The 24,207-nt window shown below is 38.7% G+C and overlaps 3 protein-coding genes and 1 long non-coding RNA gene across 6 annotated transcripts in view; 1 reads left to right on the forward strand and 3 right to left on the reverse strand.

The window, feature by feature from the left end:
- LOC106167409 (uncharacterized) overlaps positions 1 to 15,323 on the reverse strand; it is a 22,207-nt gene extending 6,884 nt beyond the window's left edge. The window contains exons 1-3 of one of the 3 annotated variants that reach the window (XM_087014301.1): positions 14,903 to 15,323; positions 2,862 to 2,956; positions 465 to 1,222 (exon numbers count right to left, since the gene is read on the reverse strand). In XM_087014301.1, the coding sequence (XP_086870427.1) occupies positions 465 to 1,222; positions 2,862 to 2,940 (837 nt within the window). In that variant the 5' untranslated portion in view covers positions 2,941 to 2,956; positions 14,903 to 15,323. Of the gene's footprint in view, positions 1 to 464; positions 1,223 to 2,861; positions 2,957 to 11,056; positions 11,212 to 14,902 lie in introns of those variants that run through there. The other 2 variants (XM_087014302.1, XM_087014304.1) reach the window with 2 other exon arrangements.
- Positions 6,443 to 8,158, forward strand: LOC147761575 (uncharacterized). The gene is made up of 2 exons (XR_015334874.1): positions 6,443 to 7,394; positions 7,891 to 8,158. It is a non-coding gene; the product is annotated as an uncharacterized LOC147761575 (long non-coding RNA).
- Positions 15,324 to 17,831: 2,508 nt separating the features above from the next.
- Positions 17,832 to 20,819, reverse strand: LOC106167399 (galactoside alpha-(1,2)-fucosyltransferase 2). Its single transcript, XM_013546189.3, has one exon. It carries the CDS (start codon positions 19,777 to 19,779, stop codon positions 18,634 to 18,636), a length of 1,146 nt encoding a protein of 381 aa, XP_013401643.3. The 5' UTR covers positions 19,780 to 20,819; the 3' UTR covers positions 17,832 to 18,633.
- An 855-nt stretch (positions 20,820 to 21,674) lies between these two features.
- On the reverse strand, positions 21,675 to 24,165 carry LOC106167402 (uncharacterized). The gene is made up of 3 exons (XM_013546192.2): positions 23,799 to 24,165; positions 23,111 to 23,162; positions 21,675 to 22,626 (listed from the first exon to the last, which is right to left on the reverse strand). The coding sequence occupies exons 1-3, from the start codon at positions 23,900 to 23,902 to the stop codon at positions 22,222 to 22,224; spliced, it is 561 nt and encodes a 186-aa protein (XP_013401646.1). The 5' UTR covers positions 23,903 to 24,165; the 3' UTR covers positions 21,675 to 22,221.
- Positions 24,166 to 24,207: the final 42 nt, after the last annotated feature.

The raw sequence follows: 24,207 nt of genomic DNA on the forward strand, positions 1-24,207 counted from the left end.
AACGTATCAAGGAGGTAATTACCCTCCCATTACAATAATAACATCGCAACCTTGCTACTAAAACATTTATGGAAAACCTGATGCAATATAAGGGGCTTTTTGAACAACTGCTCTAATTCTCGGGTAATCTCTCTGCTGAGAGTAAGTGGCTGCAATTGTAAGTATTGTGCTGCCCTCTCTGCCTGTTGTATCTGCCTATGCCCCAGAACCAACATCTACATTGTTAACCGTCTTTGGGCTCGTTCCAAATGAAGCTATCGTTGTACGTACGCGTAGATCGACCAAGTGAGTTGCGTGGAATACACAAAAGCTGGTGATTATACGAGTACGCTGGAAACAAGAGAAGGCGTGTTAATCTATTAATTTGATTGCATTCAGCGAGAGTCCCAGCGGAGTTGGATCGATCTACGTAGAACGATAGCTTCATTGAGAATGAACCCTTTAAGTAGGCGTCCAACCCATACCTGTACCAGTGCCCAGGAGTTCGCTCCCCGAATATAATTTCTCGCAACTCCATACAGATCAGGAAACAGACCCGTATCCTTAAGGTACTCCAGCAACCTGGCTTCGTGAAATATCTGCATCGGTTTGTATTCCAAAAGAACTTTAACCGCGGCGTCCTTCTTTTGGTCGCCTATCGCAACTTTTGCCAGGTAAACGTGAGCAAATGTCCCCGAGCCAATGGCTACTGGTTTTCTTTTGTAGTCCTTGACGTAAGTTATGTTTGTGTAAGGTAACCTAGTAATGGCGGCGTTGACGTAAGGGTCATCCTTAGACAGCGGCTTCGCTTTTGTCTTGTAAAGTTCTATGGTCGGTAACATAGGGGTTTTCTTCATATCCCTATACCGCGGCGACTCCTCGGATCCTTCACCGTCATCGTAGAAGAAATCGTCAGGGTTTTCCATGGGGTCGTTTATAGCCGGCAATTCACTGTCTTCTCCTTCGTTGTTGTCATCTTCTTCTTCACCCGCATCGAAAGAGTCATTTGTCTCATCAAAATCATCATCGAGGTCTTCACTAAAATGTGACCTGGATATCAGAAAGGGATCGCTGTCGTCTGCTTTGTTGTCGTGCGCATGCGTATATATACCGGAAGCTGTGGCGTTTCCGTCCGTTACAGGTGTCCCTTGGCTCCAATTGGACGAGGTAGAGCGTTTGGAGAGGTGCTGGTACTTAAAGAGTGGGTAGACGTTTGGACAGAATTGCGCATTTTCAATGAAATCTGAAAAAAAAAAAAAAAAAAAAACACAGATGAAAAGCAAAGACAAGAGGAATAATTGCGCGATCTGAAAATTTCTTGAAATTATTGTTTTATAGTAATTTACACCCGTAAGTTACGCCATCATTAAATGTGTGATATGACCTTTGATTCGGTGAGATCAGTTCATGTCTGCAGCAAATTTCGTGGTTTTACGTTTTATTCTGTAGAAAAGTCCACACATCAGCGCCTTCATAAAACGATAACCGGAAAAACTACATCTCGCTAATATAAATAGAGCATACAGAATAAGACTGGTGTGATAATAATTTCCAATTATTCGCAGTCGTCATCATGTCTCATGAGAATATCAATTTAATTATCGATCAAAGTCCCGCGACGCAGTTCTGTTATCAAAAGAATTTTTTATTGACGAAAACACAATTTATCCATTCAGATTCGGCGTTGTATTCAATTAAGGTGATACGCAACACTGTATCTTAATTACTCAGAAGGACTTTTATCAGTCACGTAGAATGAATTCCCTAAATTCACTGAAATAAAAGCCTGGACTGCAGCCACTCGCGCGTCAAAGTCGTTTGCACATTTGACACTGTTTATTAATTTTTATTTGTTTTTATTGGGTTTGTTTTGTTTTGTATACATAGTCCTACAATTCAATAATTTAGTGCATCCATTGTTTATATATTAGCATTATTTCGTTCCAAGATAGTGGACAAACAAAGTCCATATTTGGATTCAATATTTTGTAGAATTTCACGGTTAAAACCTTAAACTGATGTTCGCAATTAATATTCTGTCAATTTAAGAAAAGAAGGCATCTTAACATAAATGGTTTTTTAGCGTTCATTTTCAATATAAACATTACAGATACAAGTATCTGTATGTCAATACAGCGGTGATTCTCATGTGTTAATAATATAATGCCCACTATAGATTCCTGTTCATCTGATAATAAATGTACTTGTCATACATTTATACAGTACCTAATCGCACGGGTATTAGTCACTCTGTCTTTTCATCTACCGAGTTCTTTTGTTCTACTTCTAAATTTTGCTCTAGTTCTTTTATTTGACGTCAGTCCTGCCCTACATGTTGTCTTTGGGGTTCACCGCCGCCATGTTGGTTTGACCGTCTGTCTGCCTGTTTGTTCAAATCGATATTATGTGTGTGTGTGTGTGTGTGTGTGCGTGTGTGTGTGTGTGCGCGCGCGAGTGTGTGTTCGTGATTTGATAGAACACGTGTGCTAACGTGTGTCTGCGTGTGCATTTGTGAACGAGATCACTACTTTTTTGCATGAAAGTGTTATGTAGGAATGTGTATTTGTACGCCATAGAGGACAGAATCATACCAATTAATTAAATAACTTTATTCACAAATAGAAAAAAACCATCGTGTAAATTTAAACCTTGATACTTTTGACACATGGGATTTTACAAACGAATACCAATTGACAGCAATTACATAAAATAAAAGAAATAAAAATAAAATGAATGCGATCACGGACTTTTTTTGACAAAAGTGCGAGGATAATAAAAAACATAGGCAGAGAAGAACACTGGTTTTGTTTGGATCCTGTACATAAAGAACGCCACAAGGAAGAAAGGTCTCGTATCTCTTTGCCGTAATTTGTTTTACTTACCAAAATTATACCAGGAGTCCCACACCGCCCCTCCATGACAGCAGACGACAGCGGAGAACAGCAGCAAGATCCATTCCATGGCTTTGCTTCTCGTCCTGCAATATGATCATATAATGATATTTTTTTTCACTTATCAGATAACCGTTATTTCCGTTTAAGAAATCAGTTGCCACAGGAAAAAACACTTCAATTTATGGACGGTGACAAACTCTCTCTTGGTGTAATGACGAGCATAATTCTGCTTGGTAAAGAGATGCAAAAAAAAAAAAAAAAAAGATAAGCAAATCAAAATTACTAAAATTCCGCCTCTGATAGTGGACGTTACAAAACCTCCTCAATCCTATCTCAGAATTTAAGATGATGGTTTCGATACCGTCCGATAATACTAATAAAAGACAACAGTAAAAGTGCCGCAGAGCTAGCCCATAGAACGGCACTGTACAAAACCTATCAGAACCCCCGCTGTGCAAAATTTCCCACCGTTCATTAGAGAAAAAGATCGATAAAACTCAACGTGATCATCCCAGACCAAAATTTAAGCAGCTTGTCTGGCTATTAGTTCGTAATTGTCATTAGGCAGTTAAGGTAATCACTTTTGCGGCTTGGATACTGGAGCCTAACTGGTTTCGATAATGAATTCATATTTACCAGTTGGACTTCAGTCAAATAAGAAAGGAAATGATCAAAGAATCCCTATGTCTGCATACGCAAATGTATTTACTTCAACCAAATTAATAAACTGAGTTTTCTGTTATTTCTTGTGGAAAAACTAGTACGTGTTACAGTAGGTCGAGCGTGCTAAAATCACTTGGCATCTCCAGGAGAGACATGAAAACAGCTAGTGGATAACTATGGAGAGAGAGAGAGGGGGGGTTATTTGCGGGTTCTTCTCCTTTTTCGAAATCAAACAATACCTTCTCTATTTCAAATGTGCTGCACATATATCGATAAGGTCTTCACTAGATCCGTTTTTAATACGCACACAAATGCACAAACACACACACACGCAGAGAGAAAGAGAGAGAGAGAACGAAAGAAATATAATTAGTGTCTAAGAGAAGCTTCTATCGGACGTCATGTCGGGAACAGATAAGTTGCAGCCAAAGTTGATGCCATTTGTTAACATTCTCGGAAACACAGCGGCCCACATACAGGAGGTTTACTGATAATGGATATTGTATTCAATAAAATCACATGGTAAGCGTACACGCCAGAAGAGGAAAAATTATTAAGTTCAGGGGAATGGACTGTTTGCAAGCCATAGAAGAAAAATTAGTAGAATTGCAGCATACGAAGCGCGCGGTTGCGCATAGAAGACGGGAGGTATGTCAATGAAAAGAAATGTCATTTTAATTTTTAAGGCGTACAGTGTGTTATCTATGAGCACTTAACATCTTTGTATCTCTCTCCTGGTCGAACCTCGTGATATTTTGCAGGGTTGGCTTGGCAATAACTGCGGCATCCAATGTCAAAAATGAGCAAATCTGAGACGAAGCATACCATTTATATGCACCTTTGTATCAGCAAGCCATTTCATTGTTCAACACGGTCTCTCTCTCTCTCCCTCTCTCACGCACGCACAATTTAGGCCTACATTATCAAACAGATAGACAGCCTGCTAAGGAAATGTTAGGTACTAAGATAATAGAAGTTATTTTTTTATCCTGAAACAATGGGCCATAGCAACAAAATTTACGAACAGTGAATGCACTTCGTCTGTGAAGAAAATTGAAAATGTACCCAAAATGAAATTTCCTATATGGCTCTCTCTATATAGAAATTAGATTCAAAGTTCAAATCACCATAGCAACAAAAATATCATGGGTACCTACCTTTTTATAATCTAGTGCCAACTATTTATGCAATAAATGTAAGAAAAATCTATCAGGCGGTGATATCATAAGGACAATATCTTAAAATGAATTTTAAGCTTACAGCAAGGAAAGCAGGAGATTGTTAATCCTCCTCTCCTCCTACCTTATCGTAATATAGAAATCCTAACTGTTGTCTGGGCAGATCTCTAATCTCTAATTATGATGATTGTAGCTGGGCAGTGTGTTATAAAAGTTGCGGTATTTCGTAAGTGAGACACTACTAACTATGCGCTATATACAGTGTATGAGAAATTTATCTCGACCGAACACACGCCAACAACTGAGATAAAGCCACACGCACGAATCTATTCCATCCACTTAAAATGGAAATAAAGGCAATGAAAAATGGCAAGGTGTGAACCAGTTTCACCTGAACCTTAAAAAATCTCAGGGCTGTCTTGTTGATAAGAGGTCATCCTTTAACCATAAACATTCTTAAAAATCAACCTTTTGCTTTCTTTTTTACATTTCATGTAACCTTAATGTACAATTAAAAGTGTGTGCATCTATCAAACCGGCATAAAACGTTCACAATGTTAGTTTTGATGGTGATGCGTCTGTCTCCTTGTAAATTTGGATGAAATGCTGTACGTGGGCCAGATTTTTCGGGATAATACCGGTTCTGACCGGTTTTGGCTGGTTTTTGACTATAGTTTACCATGGTAACAAATGGCCTGTTTCCAAGGCGCACTCGCGTCATGCATGACGTCTGATACACATGCGTAGACATATGGCATGGAAGCCGCATTTGAACCTCACTATATGTAGCTTTTAAATCGACGAATACAAGCCGAACAGTTCAACTACTAGCATTTAGATTCATCTGCGAAGAAACTAAAAAACATACGAAATAATGTCCTTTTTTTTACCTTTTTTACTTTTCTCCAGTTTTCTTGTAGCACTCGCGAGCTGTTGCTATGGCAAACGTAAACATCCGCGGCATACTTTTTATTTTCAGTAAGTACGCCTCACCCGCTGTTCTATTAAAGCAAACTCACATGAATAATTTATAAGAAAGCACACTAAGATGACTGGATCTAGTTTTTTAAAACTATTTTTATTCCACACTTTTAACCCGTGTTTTTACATGTGGGGGTGATAGCAAAAGCGGGTGCATCCGTCTAACCGCATTTATTTATTTAGACGTCCAACCAGTAATGATTTTGATAATGTTGTGTCTGATGCGTTACTAATTTAAAAATAAAATGTTGTTCATGCGCTAAGTCGTCCAGGACATTCTGAACAGAATTTACCGCGCATACATTAACGAATAATATGTTTCCAAAGAGCACAACAGTCATGCATGTCGCCGAGAGCGCATGCGTAGACTCAGAGCTTGGAAGTCGCACGTGGGCCTCATAAAACTTAGCCGCTAAATCGTCGGATAAAAGTCAAATAAATCAACATTTTGGTGGCATATTTAATGTGACCTAAATAATGCCCTCATTTTCCCTTTTTCATCATTCTCCCGATATAACCCTTATCACTCGCCAGTTGTTGCCATGGTAATTAAACGTAAACATCTCCGCCATACTTTTCATTTACAGTCATTTCAACCCACCCACTGTTTAACTACTGCATACTAACATGAATTAAAATTTTATGAGAATACCTGAGATGACTGCAACTATTAAAATAGACGTGGCTCTATTTCACATCTTAACTCATGCCTTGGACTTTCTTGTCTTTCACACTATAGCAGTGGATGGGCAAAAATTGTGCTAAAATCACCCTTCCAATTCTATTTCTCTCTGATTAAAGGCAAAGCAATATGTAAGTCATGATAGTATATTGCAGTCATTCTTTGCTAGTGGTGCACTGCAGGGGGGCCATAACAAGAATGTTATTTAAATTTAGATAGCCAACCAAATTCTCATGACATCGTTGTGTATGTTTCAATAACAAATCAAAGAAGCTGCATGAGCAAGGAGGATGCTGTTATAAAAGCAAAATAAGAGAAAAAGCAGAAAATATATCAAAATTACCCTCAAAATGGCGTCCTTTTTTGTGGAATTTCGACCCTACCTCTATTTAGGAACAGTTTGTTTAGGGTTTGAATGAATTATTGAAGCAGGGAATACACCTACTGCAAGAAGATATAATAAACAGAATGTGCAAATGGTTATTTAAATAAAAATTTATTTGAAGTGACTGAAAAATGATCACAAAATTAGCTTAACTTACGATACATGCGGTGTCCCACCCCGATGAAAATTTCATCTAATCCTATCTTTCCGTATTAAAACTGTTCAATCGTCCAAAGTAGTATGTCGGTTAGTTTGTGTCACGAAATCCATGATAATATCAGTTTTCTTAAGAATTTCACATTTATTGCTCAGCAAGGTCGATTTTTCTTCACCGCGTCCCAATATAACGTTCGCAACGCTGAAACTTCAGAGATCGATTCTTATCAGACGACTTTAAAATGCCGCGTGAAAATTATACATCGATAGCGATCTTCTTCCATACTCACTAACTGATGACGTCTTACACACGAATGGCTTCTTTTGCACACTAAAAAACCAGCTCAAACTGGCGGGTGGCCCATTCTGATAACATGTCACGCAATGACGCTGTCGAGATAGGATGCAGGGCACAGGTGTAATTCCCTCGATTTAACCGTCACAGGATTGTTTATTGGGATCTTCTTTGTATGAAGGTGAGAAATAATGAGTTTCGTTTCATTTTTCTTCAATTGTTTCAACATATTTGTGTACCGATTGATTTTTACCATTCTATAAGTAGGGTGACTTCGTCTGAACTTTCGTTTTGCGTCTGTGTCACATGGGGGACTAAAGGTCACATTGAACATGGTGACGCGGTGATACCGTATTCATGTTCTCTTGTTCTCGAAAACTCAATCATCGAAATTGAATTACTTTTTTTTAGTTTTGTCTTAAATTAAGCTGCTACACTGTATTCCGTGCGTTTAAAATTTAACCGTCTGTAAAAACAGCAATAATGGATTACTAGCAACACTTACGTTACGCAATGAAGCACCGAAAATGGGTGAAGGAAATGTGTCTCAGTAATATGCGTGTTTGCCACTCATAATGCACTGTACTTTGTTTGAATAAGCAATAAACTATTTGTGACCTTAGGTTATCCATTGTTCGTTATCAGAGTTAACAGATTCTTTGTGTGATTTTTTTCAGAATCCCAAGAGTGGATGCCTTAGTGAGCACAGAACAGATATCACCATTGGTCCACATATGTCAGGAAGAATGTTATAATTATGAACTTTGTGTTACACTGAACTTCATTTTGTTAAATTTTGTATTTAACTGAACGTTATTGTGTTAAAATAATAATAAAAAAATAATAATTCAGATAAAAAACTACAATCTGGAACATTCTTTAGATCAACTTTGTTCAGTGTGTGTCCCATGTGAAAGAGTTACAGTAAATAAAATATGTGCATTATTCCTCTGTGTTTGTCAATTCCATTTTAAAAGCATGTGAAAGTGGTGTGCCCCTCATGATTGAAGTGTGTATGGATAATAGCAAAAATATTGTTATTATTTACATGATTATAAAAAGTTTTGTACCCGCGTCAATAACGTAACCGTGAACCCCATATTCACCATTTTTATTAATTATGAAATGTGGATTAAATTCTTCAAACCCAGTTTTGAAGCATTGAGACAACACCCCCTTATGATTTAAACTAAAACTGAAAACATTCCATTAGACTTTCATTAGTTTGTGCAAAATATATTGCCCAGGGTAACGCGTCTTGGATTTGGTGGGTATAGCTGTTCAACTCTCCTGTGTGCCCTAAAAAGGGCAGCTGCTGTTTCCCTTTTTATGAAATGATAAACTGTGATGGTGTAGCTATCACATCGCAAAATTACAGCTTCCCAGAGAAAGTTTGAAATTTTCGGTCAAATTCAACATTTTGTAACCACTAGCAAAGAATGACAGATTGGTATTTTCGTACGGTTCTGCCTAGAACGCATGATGAGAATGCTAAATATAAGAACTTGTGCATGTAACGTACGACAGTGAAATGCGCATATCAATTTTAATATAGCGAGGTTGAAATTAATTTAAGGTTGCAAACAGTATTTGTTTCACCTTTGTTTACACAAACGATATATCAATAAGTAAGTGCATGTGGAATGCTAAATTAAGACTTGGTGGTTGGATTGGGAACTGATTTTCTCCCACCAACCAAAGAATCATTCATCTACAATGTACATTCAAACTTCCACATAAAACGTTAAACAAAAACCACTATCTTTGTCTTCGAAACTTTCAATGTTGTATTAGTGTACAGATATACAGGTTAAAATGTAGGAGAGAAGCAGTCTAATTGGTAATTATATTAACGAATCTGACGTTTTGTTTCACTTTTAAAAATAAAGTAGGGGGAGATATCTTAAAATATCTATAACAACTGTGGCTTTTAAATAGAGCCGTTTGGTCAATTAGCTACATGTACAAGTTTGTACTGTATATATACATGAACCGTTCTTTAACTCCCACACACCTCCGACCTAATTTGTGAAAGCGTCCCATCCTCTTCACATACCACAACTTGTAAGTAAAATAGAAATTCATCTGATGTCTTAGTGTTTATCGTTTGTCACATATGCACACACAAACACTCACAGAGAGAGAGAGAGAGAGAGAGAGAGAGAGAGAGGGAGGGATTGAGGGAGGGAGAGAGAGAGAGAGAGGGGCTTAATTCCTTCTTTTATTAACTGTAAACTGTCGATTTCACCCCGTCATACAGGTACATGTACAGCACTCTCTCTCTCTCTCTCTCTCACACACACACACACACACACTGACACACACACACACACACACACACACTGACACACACACACTTCCAAGGGTCGGAACCATGGAGGTCCGTGGAGGCGCTCCCTCCACACACCAAGCTACATGTACATATGTATTCCATTTCTGTAGGTTTTGTGCTAATGTTTGTATCATGGAAAAGTCAGCTCTTAACATCTACAATGTATATAACGCACACACGCACACACATGCCCACGCACATGCACGAGCGACACACACGTTATAAAACTCTAACCAATTAAACAAAACACCACAAAGAGGGCGCCACCGTATACTGCAGATCAGGACCTCTTGCGGTTCACGGTTTTTAAAGCAATGTTTTACTTGCATTGAGGTTTACATTTAAGATTTACAGACCAAATTTTATTTTCATAAAGTAAACAGGATGACATGTATCAGACGGTGTTTTATATGACGACGATTTGAGGAAATTTCGTGTTATATTTTCATTTTCATGATTTCAAGCTAATGCCTTATACACTGTGTAGTATCAGTGGTGGGAATTTTCGATCTGTGGCATTTACTGTACGTGTTCCAGTACAGCTCAGCATGACTAATCACAGACGTAAGGCGACTGTCCACAATAGACGGGCAGCCTTAACCGAAGAAAACTCATTTAAAATAGCCTACCGGATACGGTAAACTCACCCTGGAGGGAAATGCCTCGGTTGTCCCGCCCCAGTGTAATAATACTTGTAAGTGTGATAATAATAAGTAGCATTTTAATCATTGTACGCTGTTTACGAGTAAAAAAGTTCACTGCGACGGCGACACTAACGGTGACGACACTGGGACAGACACAGGTGTGCTTTATGTATGTGTGCACGCACGCAGTGCGTCTGCTTTCCGCCAGAGGAGGCCCTTCTAACCGTTAAAACTCCGGTTAAAGAACCTTTTACCGATTTTGTAGCAGCTGAAGCAGCCAAAAAGTCCACTGGTACAGATACGTGTCTGCCCGTAGAAAGGGGCATATATCTTCACTTCCACCTACAGCTGGTAATCTCGACATTGTTATCAAAACGCATATCGTCACCTCTAACGCACTGAAGTCTTACCTAGGATGCTCTACATTAATGGTTTGTTAGAGATTACTGTACATGGAAGGATGGCGCCCGCACTTTCTCTTCCTCTTTGATTGCTGTACTAGTTACCTACACAAATCTACAAAAAAGTCTTAACATGTCCAACAATATATATGTAGCCACTTGAATATCTATCACAATCAGAACATAAACGCACGCGTATGCGGCCTACTGTATCTACAAGAAGAGTTAACAAGGTAGTGAAGCATCGTAACCATTGCTTATAAATGTAATGCGGTAAAATATCGCAGTCACATCACAGACGCTGTCAAAGTACCGTGTACGCAACAGGATGAGTTGAATTCTCATGTCCCGAGTACACGTTATTTCAACACCTTACCCCGAGAAGGTCACTTGACACACTTGACAGACACCGAAATATTGGAAAACAGTTACTTTAATCTTGGCAAAGTGACATAACAGAACGTACCGGTACAGCTAAATCTTGATCCCTTTTCTGTCCCTACCTGTACCGTGTAATTTTCCGCAGTAGATTACGCTATACCGCCATGTTAGGTCGCCCAGTAGTTCGTAGTCTCAGCGTCCATATCAGAGTATATTCTATTTACAGTGCAGTGCTGTATCTAAGCCCCGCCTGGGAACTTACAGTGTGCGAGTCAAGATAACGGACACGGTTATCAATGTGGGACTTAGATGCCCTGACAAGCTGGTACACTTTTGGTGACAGCGGGGGCGGAGGGGGATTTTAAAATTCCTCATGCGAAGGCTAGATCCGTTTTCTTTTTAAAAATCTGCAAGCAAAGCCCCGATCCATTTGTTTTATTTATTTACTTATTTAATTTTGTGGAGAGCATATAATACTTCCAGCGCCTTGCCTCCACTTCATTCTTTTGAATAAAAGTTGTTAAAAAAAAAAAGCCCCGATTACACAACTGTGCAAGTCATCGTTAGATAATTTTAATGTAACGGGAATGCAGCTTTTATTGAGGGAAAACTGTCCGTGGATGGGAGATCAGAACAGTGTGACGCATCACGATTTACGTGACGGCAATGTCATGCGGAACACATCTGGCAACGAGTACACGCACAGTAATACATAGACTCAATTAAACAATTTACAATCACACACACACACACACACACACACACACACACACGCTTAGGTGCTCGCACACACACATACAGTGTGAACATTTATTTAAAATAAAACCCCTTTAAGAGGGCGCCACCGTATAGGCCTACTGCAGACAAGGCTGCGTACATTGGTTCACAGTTTTTAAGCAATATGTTTAATGTGCGTTGAAGTTTACATTTAAGATTTACAGATTACATATTTAAAGTTTTATATTCAAAAAGTAAACAAGACTGTCTTATGTCAATAGGCAGTCTAAAAAAAAAAAATCGACGAGAACTTGACGGACTTTTATTCCCTGGATTATCGCCATAATCAGATACTTGCTAACTGTCTTATGCTGAGACGATTTCTAATCAGATACTTGCTAACTGTCTTATGCTGAGACGATTTCTAATCAGATACATGCTAACTGTCTTATGCTGAGACAATTTATGCTCCGTGTCTTCCGGTACTCACTTCTGCTTATCTGTGACTTATCTGTGACAATGTGCTTGGGGGGAAAGGTGGAAAATGAATGAGAACACCAAGCACAGTTATGAAAGAGTCTCTCGTCGTCATCATGCCCAGAGGGAATAGGTAGCCTTATAGTAGAATAGTGTACGTGCACTTTGTATTACAGCCAAAATACTGTAGGTACGTGGGCTATTAACAAGGATGAAAAACAGCAAATTTTTGACCTTGTTCAAATTTCAAGTTTTATTCCAAAACATTTGTAAAAAGTATAAATTAATCTAGAAATAAACATAAAGAGACTTTAAAAAATAAAATAATAATAATAGTGATACTAAAACGAGGATGTACAATAAGAATGTCTGTATGTTATGCTCGTCCAATATGTGGTAGCGCAAACATGGTAATCGGTTGCACACTAAAAAAAAATGTCATCAAAACTATTCAACTCCCTATAAGGTACCCCACCTATCTACATGTAGTTTGTGCTTGGAACTCCAAATAATTATTTTGGTGTACCTTCTGAAAATAATTTTAGACAAAGGTTCATTCCGTCTGGCAATTACCTGGGTATCAGTAGAGTACACATGTAAGACCTATTTCGGCAACGTACATTTACCATACAACATTCCTGGACATTATTGGACTCTAATAACAAACCTAAGCATCAATTGGACAAATAGGGTGAGAGGACAAAGTGGAAGCTGTTGCACAAGACTCATTTATAAACCCCTACCATAAATACGATATTACAGATTACAATAAACAGAACACGTTCATCGTCATCAACAGTGTTATTTACATTTTTATCAATTACCAACATTAGGACAACCAGTGAATAGGTCCAAAAAGGAGGCATTTAACGCATGTACCCCAAAGTACAGTATTTCAGTTCAGATTTAATCTAATTCAATATCATTTAGCACTAATGGAGGCATTGCCGTGTCTTTGTTCATAGACAATATGGTGAGTAATGTGTCTTATTACTTATGAAAAAATGTACGGATCGTTTGCTAATGAAAAACGTTGGTCACTATGGTTGAGATGGCTCCCCCAAAATAATGTCAATAGCACTGAAAAATGTGGCCTTCATCCTCCGTGTTGACAATTATTGCGGTTTAGATTCAACTTGTTGACAAGTACATTTAGCATAAAATTATCATAATATTGAAAGAAAATGAAAGTGTAAATTTTATATGGCCTTGACGTAAATAGTTATGCCCCCCCCCCAACCGCAACCACACACACACACACACACACACACACACACACACACACACCACTCGGGCACGCGTCAAGGAAAAGAAATAAAGCGATCCAGCAGATTTTGTCCTTTGATTTGGAAAAAAAGTAAAAAATCTTATCATATGCCAAAGCTTACCTACTGGTACTCTGTCGCCATGCCCAGCTTCATTATTATTAGATGAAACCAATGTAACGGTAGACTGAGATTTATGACAAACCCCATTACAAATCCATTGCGGTTTGATGCGGTTTTCCTCGTTAGGATTGGTCGAAAGATTTATCTCTCAGTACAAAATGGTCTGCTTTGTCTTTAAAGAGGCTTAAGATCCTTTTTGTGTCGATATTTATATATTAACGATATAGATGTATCGGTTTAATATCAGTGTAATTATGCCCTACAGGGGACTTTACTTACTGTCACAAGATTGTAACAGGAAAGGTAGGAACAGTAGTCACCTGTTTCTCGCTACCATCATATTGTACAAGCGTCATTGGCCTTTTTACCCCGGTGTAACGTGACAGAGAGCCCCCCTCCCATGATAGAGAGTCCGCTTCCCATTCATTTGTACAGGTAAGCCTCGCCTTAGATTTTGACCCACTTGGGTCAGGCTGACCCTAACCATTATAAATAAATGGAGGGCGAACTTTCTGACACACGGACCCTCAGTTTCGTAAGACCGGCTACCCCTAACATGTAATAATTGCCATGGGACCCTCGACTTTTATTCTTGGGAACGACATCCCTGTCACACCGATAAAACTGCATCAATAAGATACAACGTTTGATGTGAAAAGACCGTTAGGCCATTCACCGGTATGGTTACATTACAATTACCGAAGTTTAATGATGATTTAGCGTACTTAAATCTGACTTGTATGAAAAATGATGTACTAGTTCACTGGCATTTTAGGAGGACAGCTTTAAAAAGATCTATTAATATATCGATTAGCTAATGGAAAAAACACGGGGAAAAACTGCGGATTTAGCTGTTACGGTAAATGTTATTAGCATGGTAATATAGATGTTAGAAAAATTATAATGATCTGATCTATAACTTATGTATGGAGTGAGAGAAGATTCCGCTTCAAGTAAAGTCTTTTGGAGTCCAAGACAATATTTTCAAAACGGATGATAAATAATAAAAAATCTCAATTCCAGGAAAAACAAACAAACAGACAAACAAACAAACTAAACATGAGGTAGGCCGTAGCTTTAGCTTATCTCAAGCCTTACTCCACTATGTATTAGTGTCACTGTTTTTTTAGCTTTGTGAATGACTTACAGTTACATGTATAGTGTTTTAATAGGAAGCTTACGCTCGGTAAATCATGACAAAAGACAGCGCAGATAACGAAGAGGATATTATAACCAAGCTGGGGTACCCTCTTTCACATACCCTCTACAGGGCGACATATTGATTTTTCACAAGATATTCACAGATATGTCTTAAGATAAAAAGAGAGTCATTCGATTCTCTTACTTACCTTTCACTAACCCTTCTGTCTGGGAAAAACAATGTTAAGAACAATGTTGATTTCACGGACTTTTTAACGAAGATGATCACCCCAGTTTAACTTGATCTCCGATGTAACTATTATCTGGGCTATATTCTGATAAGTTCCAAGTGGAATAAATGTCACAGTTCGGTGTTTTGCTGCCGATCGCTGTCCTTGATAGTTGCAACCGGGAAGATGACTTCATAAAACAAAGAACAACAATCATCAAGAGAACGTAAACCCTCTCACAAAGCCCTCTGGTACGTATACCTGTGATTCCTTTACCGAAGACGACGTCCACTGTGTCACTAAAATACTTCACAAAGGGTATTTACTAAGTGGAATATCCCCGGGCACATGCTCTCGCCGCTTGTTCGGTCTCCCTTGCCGCAGGCTTATTTATGACGGTACATGGCATTCTTGACGGCATGTGACTTGTTGTCATCACGAGTGGGGTCGGGACGTCCTCTTTATCTTTATAGTCGTTACGATCAAATGAAAGGTGGACAGTTGATGATAATAATAATAATAGTTAATGGCCTTGGTTATGCCATTACAACGTGTGCTATTGCTACTGCCTAGTGCTCATCACTTGGAACAAGTTTATTGAGGGATTCAAGGCCTCCGGCCCATATTACCTACGCATGTGTATTACATACATACATGTACATGTGTATTACTAATACAGGTGTATATGAAACAATTAGCGAGTAAAGTTTTACTATTATAAAATTGCGGGCACTGAATGACATCCTATTATACGGCAAAGGGAACTTTACTCACTTTCACAAGTTCAACAAAAATAGTTGTCCGCCAAGAACCGTAGTCCCTTCCCCCGTTACTTCGTACAGGTGACGTTTGTCCTTAATAATCACTCCAATATTTCTGGCTAAAAACTGACCTGTAATAATCGTAATTACCTTGTAGGGCTAGAATTTCACATTGGCCATGGAAAAATATATTCATATTTAAAAATTCAGTTTTTATTACAAAGGTGAATTGAAGTGTGAAACTACAATTTTCTCTTCGTTACACTGCATCAAAAAAATGCAATAAAATTCATAAGCCAAAGACGTCCTGGATCCAAAGAAATGAATCACAAAAGATCATATGAGATAATTAACAACCATGTTTCTGATCAACGTTTTATTAAAGATAATAATGTGTATTTGAAATAAGTGTCATTTTACCAAACACAGTTGTTATAAGCTGTTGTTTTTCCCATAGCCAACGGAAAGGATGATTCTTTGATTTTTCTCTTAATACAGACTTGACATTTAATATGGAATATTTCAGTTTCGAGGGTATGCCTAGGTAGAAATGCGTTCTTTTTTCAAAAAACTCCAATCTCATATAAGATATGTGAATGGAGAAGGGTGAAGTCATGTGTGTCGCTTCCAATTAACTGAATATCAGGTTTGTTTCGCTTCTCTTTTATGTAATATGCAGTAATTTAATTGGGTAGTGCTCCTTTGGGCAGGTCAAAGCTTGGCTTTGGCTAAGCATGGTTCCGTCCAAAAAGTATCCATATGTCGGCAACTTCTGCATAGAAGAATTTGAAATTTTGCATGCAGGTTGTCGGTTAAGCAGTGTGTAAAATGAGCTATCAAGTGCTTTACAAATTTGTTAATCTGTGGCAAAATGGCGCGAAAAAGACAGACATTGCCAGACAGATAATCGTGCCAAACGAAACGGTCCGCACAGTTTTATAGAGTAATGCCCAGACTGATGTACCTACATAGAGGCCACACCCAATGTATTGAAATCTTACCACCAGGGTACAGGACCCACTGTCTTTCAGGATATGTTTTTGCAACTAAACAAAAAACACCCAGTCCGTTCAGAATGAGGGGAAAATTGCCACCAAAACGCATATTTCAAGGCCCTTAGCGAACACCAAACTGGTTTTAGCAGGTTAGAATACCAAACGACCTCCGAGGAACCCACTGTAAACAGCAAAACATCGTTGTAAGTTTCTCTAATGAATTGGGGACCTTGACCTTTTCTGGGTTGAACACTGAAACCTCGTGGCTTTCTTTATTGAGGTCAGATTTCACCTGTACCGCTCAACTAGTCAAAAAAGAGTTTACAGACATCCAGAAGAGGCCAACGACGAAGTGTGTGCCGCGTCTAAAGTGACTAAGGTCATTACCAGCGTCAGTATTTGGAGTGGATACCACATTGGTGCCAAAACACCAACGGCAGTCATCGACGAAAACCTGAACCAGATCAAATAAAGGAATAATCTGGGAACCACTTGACTATCATTTGATAGGGGGCACCTTAGGAACAATTTTAGGTTGCACGGTGAGATTGCCGATTCACACAGAGCACTTTTAATAGCAGATAACTTACAGAACCAAGGGAATGAGCAGCTACCTTGGTCATCAAAACCGCCATATTTGAACCACATGGATAGCATGTGAGTAGGCCATTACTCGCAGAATCAATGGCCTACATGCCGTACAACAAAACTGGACCAAATAGGACAGGTTTTGACTGATGCCTGGAATGTTATTCCAGATTGAACTCTAAAAACCTATCCCAAGGAATATGCCTTGCCACTTAAAAGCGCTGGTAGCAGCCAGAAGAAGTCAGGCGTTACAGCGACCGTTACTGTGACTAGACACTGACATGAGGGTCCTTTGGGGAGCGTGTAACTCTTTTACAGACAATAATTTGGAAAATATGGAGATCCAAAATATCTCTTTTAATGGTTGTCATATGACGTAGAATAGGCAATGTGTTTTTGTTTGCTTCTCTGGCCAATTCCATTAATGAACTGATGTCACAATGACATCAAAGAGATAATTAAAAGTTATTAGAAGACGATTTCAATCTTTATTTTCATTCATCAGTCAGCAAAATAGGAACAAACTGATGAAAAATGATTTGGAAAAAAATATTCCATATTAAATGTCAAGTCTGTAGATATGTAGGTTTGTATTTTTTATAGATATTGTTGTGTGTTTTATAAGATATTTAAGAAATAAAAGTCACGTCTCGTACTCACTATCTACATGCATTGCATCTCGCAAATTATTACACCTGCTTTCAAAAGGAATGCATTAACTGTTAAAACATTGAAAGCGACAACTTGTCAATTAATTGTCAATTCATCAGTGAAAGTTATATGTCACAGGTGACAACTGAAAATGAACTCATGCTTTCTACTCCGATATTGTTATAAACGCAGCTTGTGGCTAGAGAATCCTATACACCCGAAGACGACTTCATTTTCGTCCACATTCAACAGGCACCAACAGTGACCCAGGCGATGCAAATGTAGGTTGTTGCCGAGATACAATTAGCCCCACAGAAGTCATCTCACGGTCTATCAATTTTAACACAATGCACTGTCACTCTTTATCTCTCCTTGCCTGAAATGTGGTTGGAATTAAACCTACGACGGAGAAGTATTTGGCATTCTGTGAATATGAATATCATATATTTTCTTACATTTATCTATTGTCTATATAGTAGGTAAGTATTTATTACCAGACCAGCATTCCTTCAATAAACTGTCTTGTTATTCCTGGATATAATCAACTGATCTTCTTGAGGAGGCAATAAAATTAAAACAAAGCTGATTGATTCTACACTGTATTGAAATTTCGAACTTTTTTTAGCGAAAATACATTTGAGAAATAGTTCTAGAATAAACAATTCTTATTAGTGTTTCCTCGTTAGTGGAACGGGAAAACACTGCAGTCAGAACGTTATACTGATATCCCAACCCAAGTCGGCAAAAAATAATCCTCGTGGTTAGTTTCGTAGAATATTTTGGTGTTTTTCAGAGGCCAGTCTTTGTAGTAAACGGCGTCGCCTCTCGCCAACCATGCACCCCACCACGAGTACGTCCCCACTGACATGATGGTGTGATTACAACTTGCCAGAAGAGCCAGGTCTAAGGCGCCATCCTTAGCGAAGGAGCTATAAATAACACGTGGGTGTTGGACGTTGTCTTTGCACCATGCAAGATCATCAGAAACGACCACGAAAACTATATTGTTGTACCTAGTTTCGAAATAAGCCATAGCTTTGGCGAAGTAGCCTGGTGGGGCGACGTTATAACCCTTGTCACTATTAAGCGTCATGCTCTTGCCGTGACGAACGTGAACGCCTACGTATACAACGTCGCCTTTGGCGGCATCCACGCCGACAGAAGAAGCTCCCGTAGTTAGGAAGTCGTCGATTTTGTTTCGGAATTCAAGCTCCTTTCTAAATCGAAAGTGTCGTCTCAATTCATCTCCAACGTCTTTGAAATATTTCCACGACTGGAAATAGGTTTTTAATTGGACACTCTTGCGTAGCGCGTGAAGTCCCTCCGTCCTGTTGTCGTAGAAGGCATATTGCTTCTCGTGGAATTTAGCCATTGCCGCACCTGCCGGCATTTCTCGTGGGACGCTCTCTGGGATTTGAAATATTTTTCTGAGTATATCATTGCTTTGTAAAACAGGCGTCATGCCATTAGTTCGAGCGATGCCAATAAGAGAAGCATAGGCGAACATGTGGTTACACAACTGTCCTTTGAATTTGACCATAATAAAATGAGTTGACTTTTTCTCAGTAGCTGGTTGTTTTATTGGGAGTGCCACGTGCTGGTGAGTAACGTTAGCTTTGTAGGGTGGCAGTGGTGTCGATGGTGGTAGTGTCCTTTCAGCCTCTCTGCGGGATTTCGATATATTTCGTAATGGAAACGTCCTTTCAACCTCTCTGCGGGATTCCGATATATTTCGTAATGGAAACGTCTTTTCAACCTCTCTGCGGGATTCTGATATATTTCGTAATGGAAACCAGTCCGTTTTCGAAAAAAGTTGAAGTCTAAATTGGGTGATGATGTAAACATAAAGCGCAAAAATCATAAGTCCTATTAACGGCGTACGCCACTTGCCAGGCTTCAAGACCGCCCATAGATCTACATTTGAAAAAAAAAAAAAAATGAAACAATATTAACACTCTAAGTCACCTCGACAAACAACAGTATCGAGACGTAGAATAATTTTCCACCACAGGCAATAACACATACAGGCAATAACACATATATCCTAAAAGATTTTTGATTTTAATAGTAAGATAGGTCAGCCTCTGATAATGAAAATCTTAGTGGAGTAACAATAAATCTTATTGAGACCACACAAAATTCATACATACATGTACGATTATATGAAAACTTACATCTATTAACGATGTAAAACAATGATCCAGTTAGATCATACTGACAGTCCCGCTGTAGAAAACTCTCTTCTCTCTGATTGCCCCTATACCCAACATATCAAGCTAATCCAATATCAAGTTTACTCTTAATCTATGTGCTTAACTTTCAGTAAAACTTACACTGAAAGTGTCTTCTATAAAGCATGGTCCCAATATGATAGTAATTGGTTATCTACACCTCCGATCCATACAGTTTAGTCAACGGCATGCAAGCTGTTGTGCATATATACTAGTATATTGTGTGTACCAGTATGCTATTCGGGGATTCCGTGGTTTCAAAGACATCAATTATAAATAAGCAAAGAATGCGACCTTAGGAGTCGTCAATACTAAAGCATACAGAATATTTTAATATGCGTCATTCTGCATTAAGCCGCCAGCCTCTTTTTCAGTTGGTTAACAAGGGCATACTTCTTTACTGCAAGGTACATTTACACGCATATTACAAAATAATAATAATAATAATAATAATAATAATAATAATAATAATAATAATAATAATACAGTTTTGATACAGTGACTGTAATGTAACCGGCCTGAGTATAGTTCGCACTTACAAATTAATATTTGTTTCAAGACACTTTTCTATTCGTGTCTTTCAATGTCTCTTGTCGCTGTTTTAAAGAGAATTAAAAAGCTTTTTCATTTAAAGAAATTCGGTTAACTTGTACAATTCAGTTTTAATTACTTTTGTAGTAGTTTTTGATTTATCTGTGCTTAGGTTTTATATACATAGGTACATGTAAACAGCGCTGAGACGCATGTGTAGCACGGTTTTAAGAAATGAATTATTATTATTATTATTATAATCATTATTATTATTATTATTCTCTGCATGTGGTCATATTGTCCTGTCTGTTCTCAGATGCAGTATCCTTAACTCTTTCCTGATTCTGGTAAAATTCAAATTTTATAATATTCCCAAACATCCCAGTTACTTCACTCTGGTTTATTTTGGGCTTCCGTTGTTTTCGCTTTGAACTGATTCAAGATGTGTACCCCATTTTGTTGCTGTGTACACGAATTCCAATAATTCTCCGTGTTATGTGCATTATTCTGCCTATCCACGGTGTGCATAAAAAACTTTATAACACGGACTAAAAAGTTCGGACACCTAAATTATCCCTACTTGCACCGGGTGTATGACCGCATTTCTGGAAGTGTACTAGTACTTCATTTTCAAATGAAAATGTAATCAGTGGGATTAGGGGGGGTGGTGGCATTGCGCTAATCACCTACATGTATTTCGTGAAAAAAAGTTGCAGATGCTGCGTTGGTAGTCACTGCACATATGTACAAAAGATGGGAATGACTTATAACCGGAGCGCATGAAGTGTCACCCTCAACGAGAAGACTGATACTTTTTTTTACATTTTGAACTTACAGCATGGGCGATATTGTTAGTGAACAGGCCACTGCCCATAATACAACGCAGTAAGAGAAATATGGCTGCTTAATATTCGTGTTGTTGAAGTTAACAAATGTCCTTTTGTTCCTTGATTTCGTCTGAAAACATCTAATTCCTAATGCAAAAATGTCAAGCTTATATTCAATGCTTTTATTGTCTGAAATAAGTTGGTTAATAGAAGACAAAAACATACATAAAACATACAACAAAGTCGGGCTGGTATGGAGTTGCGTAAAGATATAATGGCAATTTTGATGATTTATATATACTGATGTTATAATTACTGGCGCTCTTCTTTTCTTGGAAGGGGCCCCCTTGGTTTGCGGCTCGCATTTTCTTGTCACGACAACGCTTTGGGAGACTTAAGCGTTTGGAGCGTGAATTCCCCCCTCTCTCTCCATAATATCACCTCTCTCTCCATAATATGTGTGGACTAATAAGGCAAGATCCACACTAAATAAAACAGCCATTTCGTCGCCTATGCAGCCCGTACCTTGTAGTACAGTGGGGATTACATGTACAAGCGGTTTATACACATATCTTTAAAGACGTTTAATCTCAAAGAGAAAATAATAATTTTAAAACGTATATGCCTATAAATAATATTGTTTTATCAAGATCATTGTAAATAACCAAAAAAGCAGTTATTGCAGTTCATTCCAATGCCTTGAGAAGCCACCAATTAGTAATAATCCTCAAACGGCATATTTCCATGTCGATTATGCTGATGCGTTACTCCATATACGGGCCTCCTTTGCAAATGTCCATAAATGGAATAAACGGGTTTCCTGTAAGTGGACGTCATAAAGTTCGAGTAGGGATACAAATTGGGCTCGTGTGTAGTTGTCCAAATTCGGTTCATTCCTCGTGCTCGTGTCGCTTCTCCTTCTGTGCAGCCGTTAAAGAAATAGTCCTTCTCGGACATTGGCCAATCGGCACCGGATCGCGACCAGCGTCGCAAGTTGCACGTGCCCGGTTGGTACATCCATGGTCGCTGTCCTGGCTCACGAGGGTCAACCTTCCTCAGTTCTTCCTTGACATCGCGGCTCAGAGGGAATCCGTTGTCGTACCACTTGTCCTGCCAGTTCTGGAAATAAAGGAATCATCCTACTATGGATTTTGCATGACCACAAGCTACTTGTACCTGGTACAAGTAGAAATTAATTCCATGAGTCAGAGAGACAGTCTTTTGGTGAAGGATAGGAAATATTAGTCAAGATATCTGATACGTGTGCATCTGTCTGGAATATGTTCCGTTTCACTGTTAATTCTTGACATTCACAATGACCATTCATTTCATTTTGCGAAGAATCGTAAATAAATGAAGGTCTCGTTATCAAAATACATCAAACAATGACTAATGACTATTTTGACAAAGAAAGCTATCCTGTTCTACCTTAAATATTATGATAAATTAATATTATGATCTGTTTGCAAATAGTATACTAACATGAGTAACGTAATGCTACCTTTGTAAGTACATGTACCCCCAGCATTATCTATTTAATAATTCTGTTTAATAAATTAATATAATAGTATATCCTGTATGATTTTGCAGATCACAAGCCTACCTGGTAAGACTGCCTGCCTAGAGGTCTAGTGTACTTCTCAGGAACCTCGCGCCTGCAATTCAAATACGGTGCAAATGAAAATTATAATTCCAACAGTCAAATGAGTATAAAATTTTGAAGCGAAGCCGACCCCCCCCCCCCACCCCCCTTGACGTGGGATTCGGGGCCCGAATTTTTTTGGTATTTTAGAGGGTGAACGGTGTCCTTTGGTACGTTTTAGAACTATGATTCAGTCAGTCAAAATTCTAATTTCAAGAGGGACCGTTGTTTTTTGTTCAGAAATCGAAGGGGGATGGGGGGTGGGCGGGACCCCCCTGACCCCCCCCCCCCAAAAAAAAAAAAATCCACCAATATGTACAAGTATTGGGTGTACAGTACTAGTGATATGGGGGTTCGTGAAATGCCTGTACATGTGAACTGATTCTTAAGGAAAGAAACAATGCAGGAAGAATCAACTAAAGAATGGAGAGAGAGAGAGAGAGAGAGAGAGAGGGGGGGGTCGAACTGAAAGCAAGAAGAGGGGAGGATACTCGACGAAATGACATCTAGCGTTCATACATATATCAGGAACTGTAAATGAATGGATAGGGTGATTTTCGTGCTACATGTACATGTAGCAGAAACAACCTCACGAAAATATATGATATGAGCACATTAGTTTTAATGCGACAAAATGCATGGCACTTACCTGAACATATCAGGTGGCATGGGGTACTTTGGAACATTAGGCGGCACGTTAGTCCAGTACGGGTATTTCAGTTGATTTGTATTGTACACTGTCTGGGCAGCCATGGTCAACGTTCTCTTGTCTCTGTTCACCCCAAACTCGCACCTTGTTTGGTTTCGGTCGCTTAGCTCATTCGTTGTCAACACACTCTTAACGCTTTGATTTTGGACGCGCTTAAATTATGTTTTGTTTTTCACATGCGCCATTTTATTAAAAAAATAACTGAAAAAAATTTGATGTCATCACTCTTTCTGATTTTGTGTTTTTGAATGAATTACAGAGAAAAAAATCGTCATTTCAGGTAACACGTGAGAATAATGTTGTTAAGCGTAACTAGGAAGTATGTGACGCGTAAACAATAGCCGCTTAT

This window comes from Lingula anatina, chromosome 5 (assembly GCF_051362555.1).
Source record: "Lingula anatina isolate TDL-2025a chromosome 5, LinAna3.0, whole genome shotgun sequence".
In the NCBI taxonomy this organism is placed as follows: Eukaryota; Metazoa; Brachiopoda; class Lingulata; order Lingulida; family Lingulidae; genus Lingula; species Lingula anatina.

Bases quoted from the DNA above. Each gene is read 5' to 3' on its own strand.
- LOC106167399 (XM_013546189.3), bottom strand. From the start codon at position 19,779: ATGATTTTTGCGCTTTATGTTTACATCATCACCCAATTTAGACTTCAA.
- LOC106167402 (XM_013546192.2), bottom strand. From the start codon at position 23,902: ATGGCTGCCCAGACAGTGTACAATACAAATCAACTGAAATACCCGTAC. The intron at 23,163-23,798 runs GTAAGTGCCATG...TTTGAATTGCAG, and splicing joins ATGCCACCTGATATGTTCAG to GCGCGAGGTTCCTGAGAAGT. The intron at 22,627-23,110 runs GTAGGCTTGTGA...CTTTATTTCCAG, and splicing joins TAGGCAGGCAGTCTTACCAG to AACTGGCAGGACAAGTGGTA.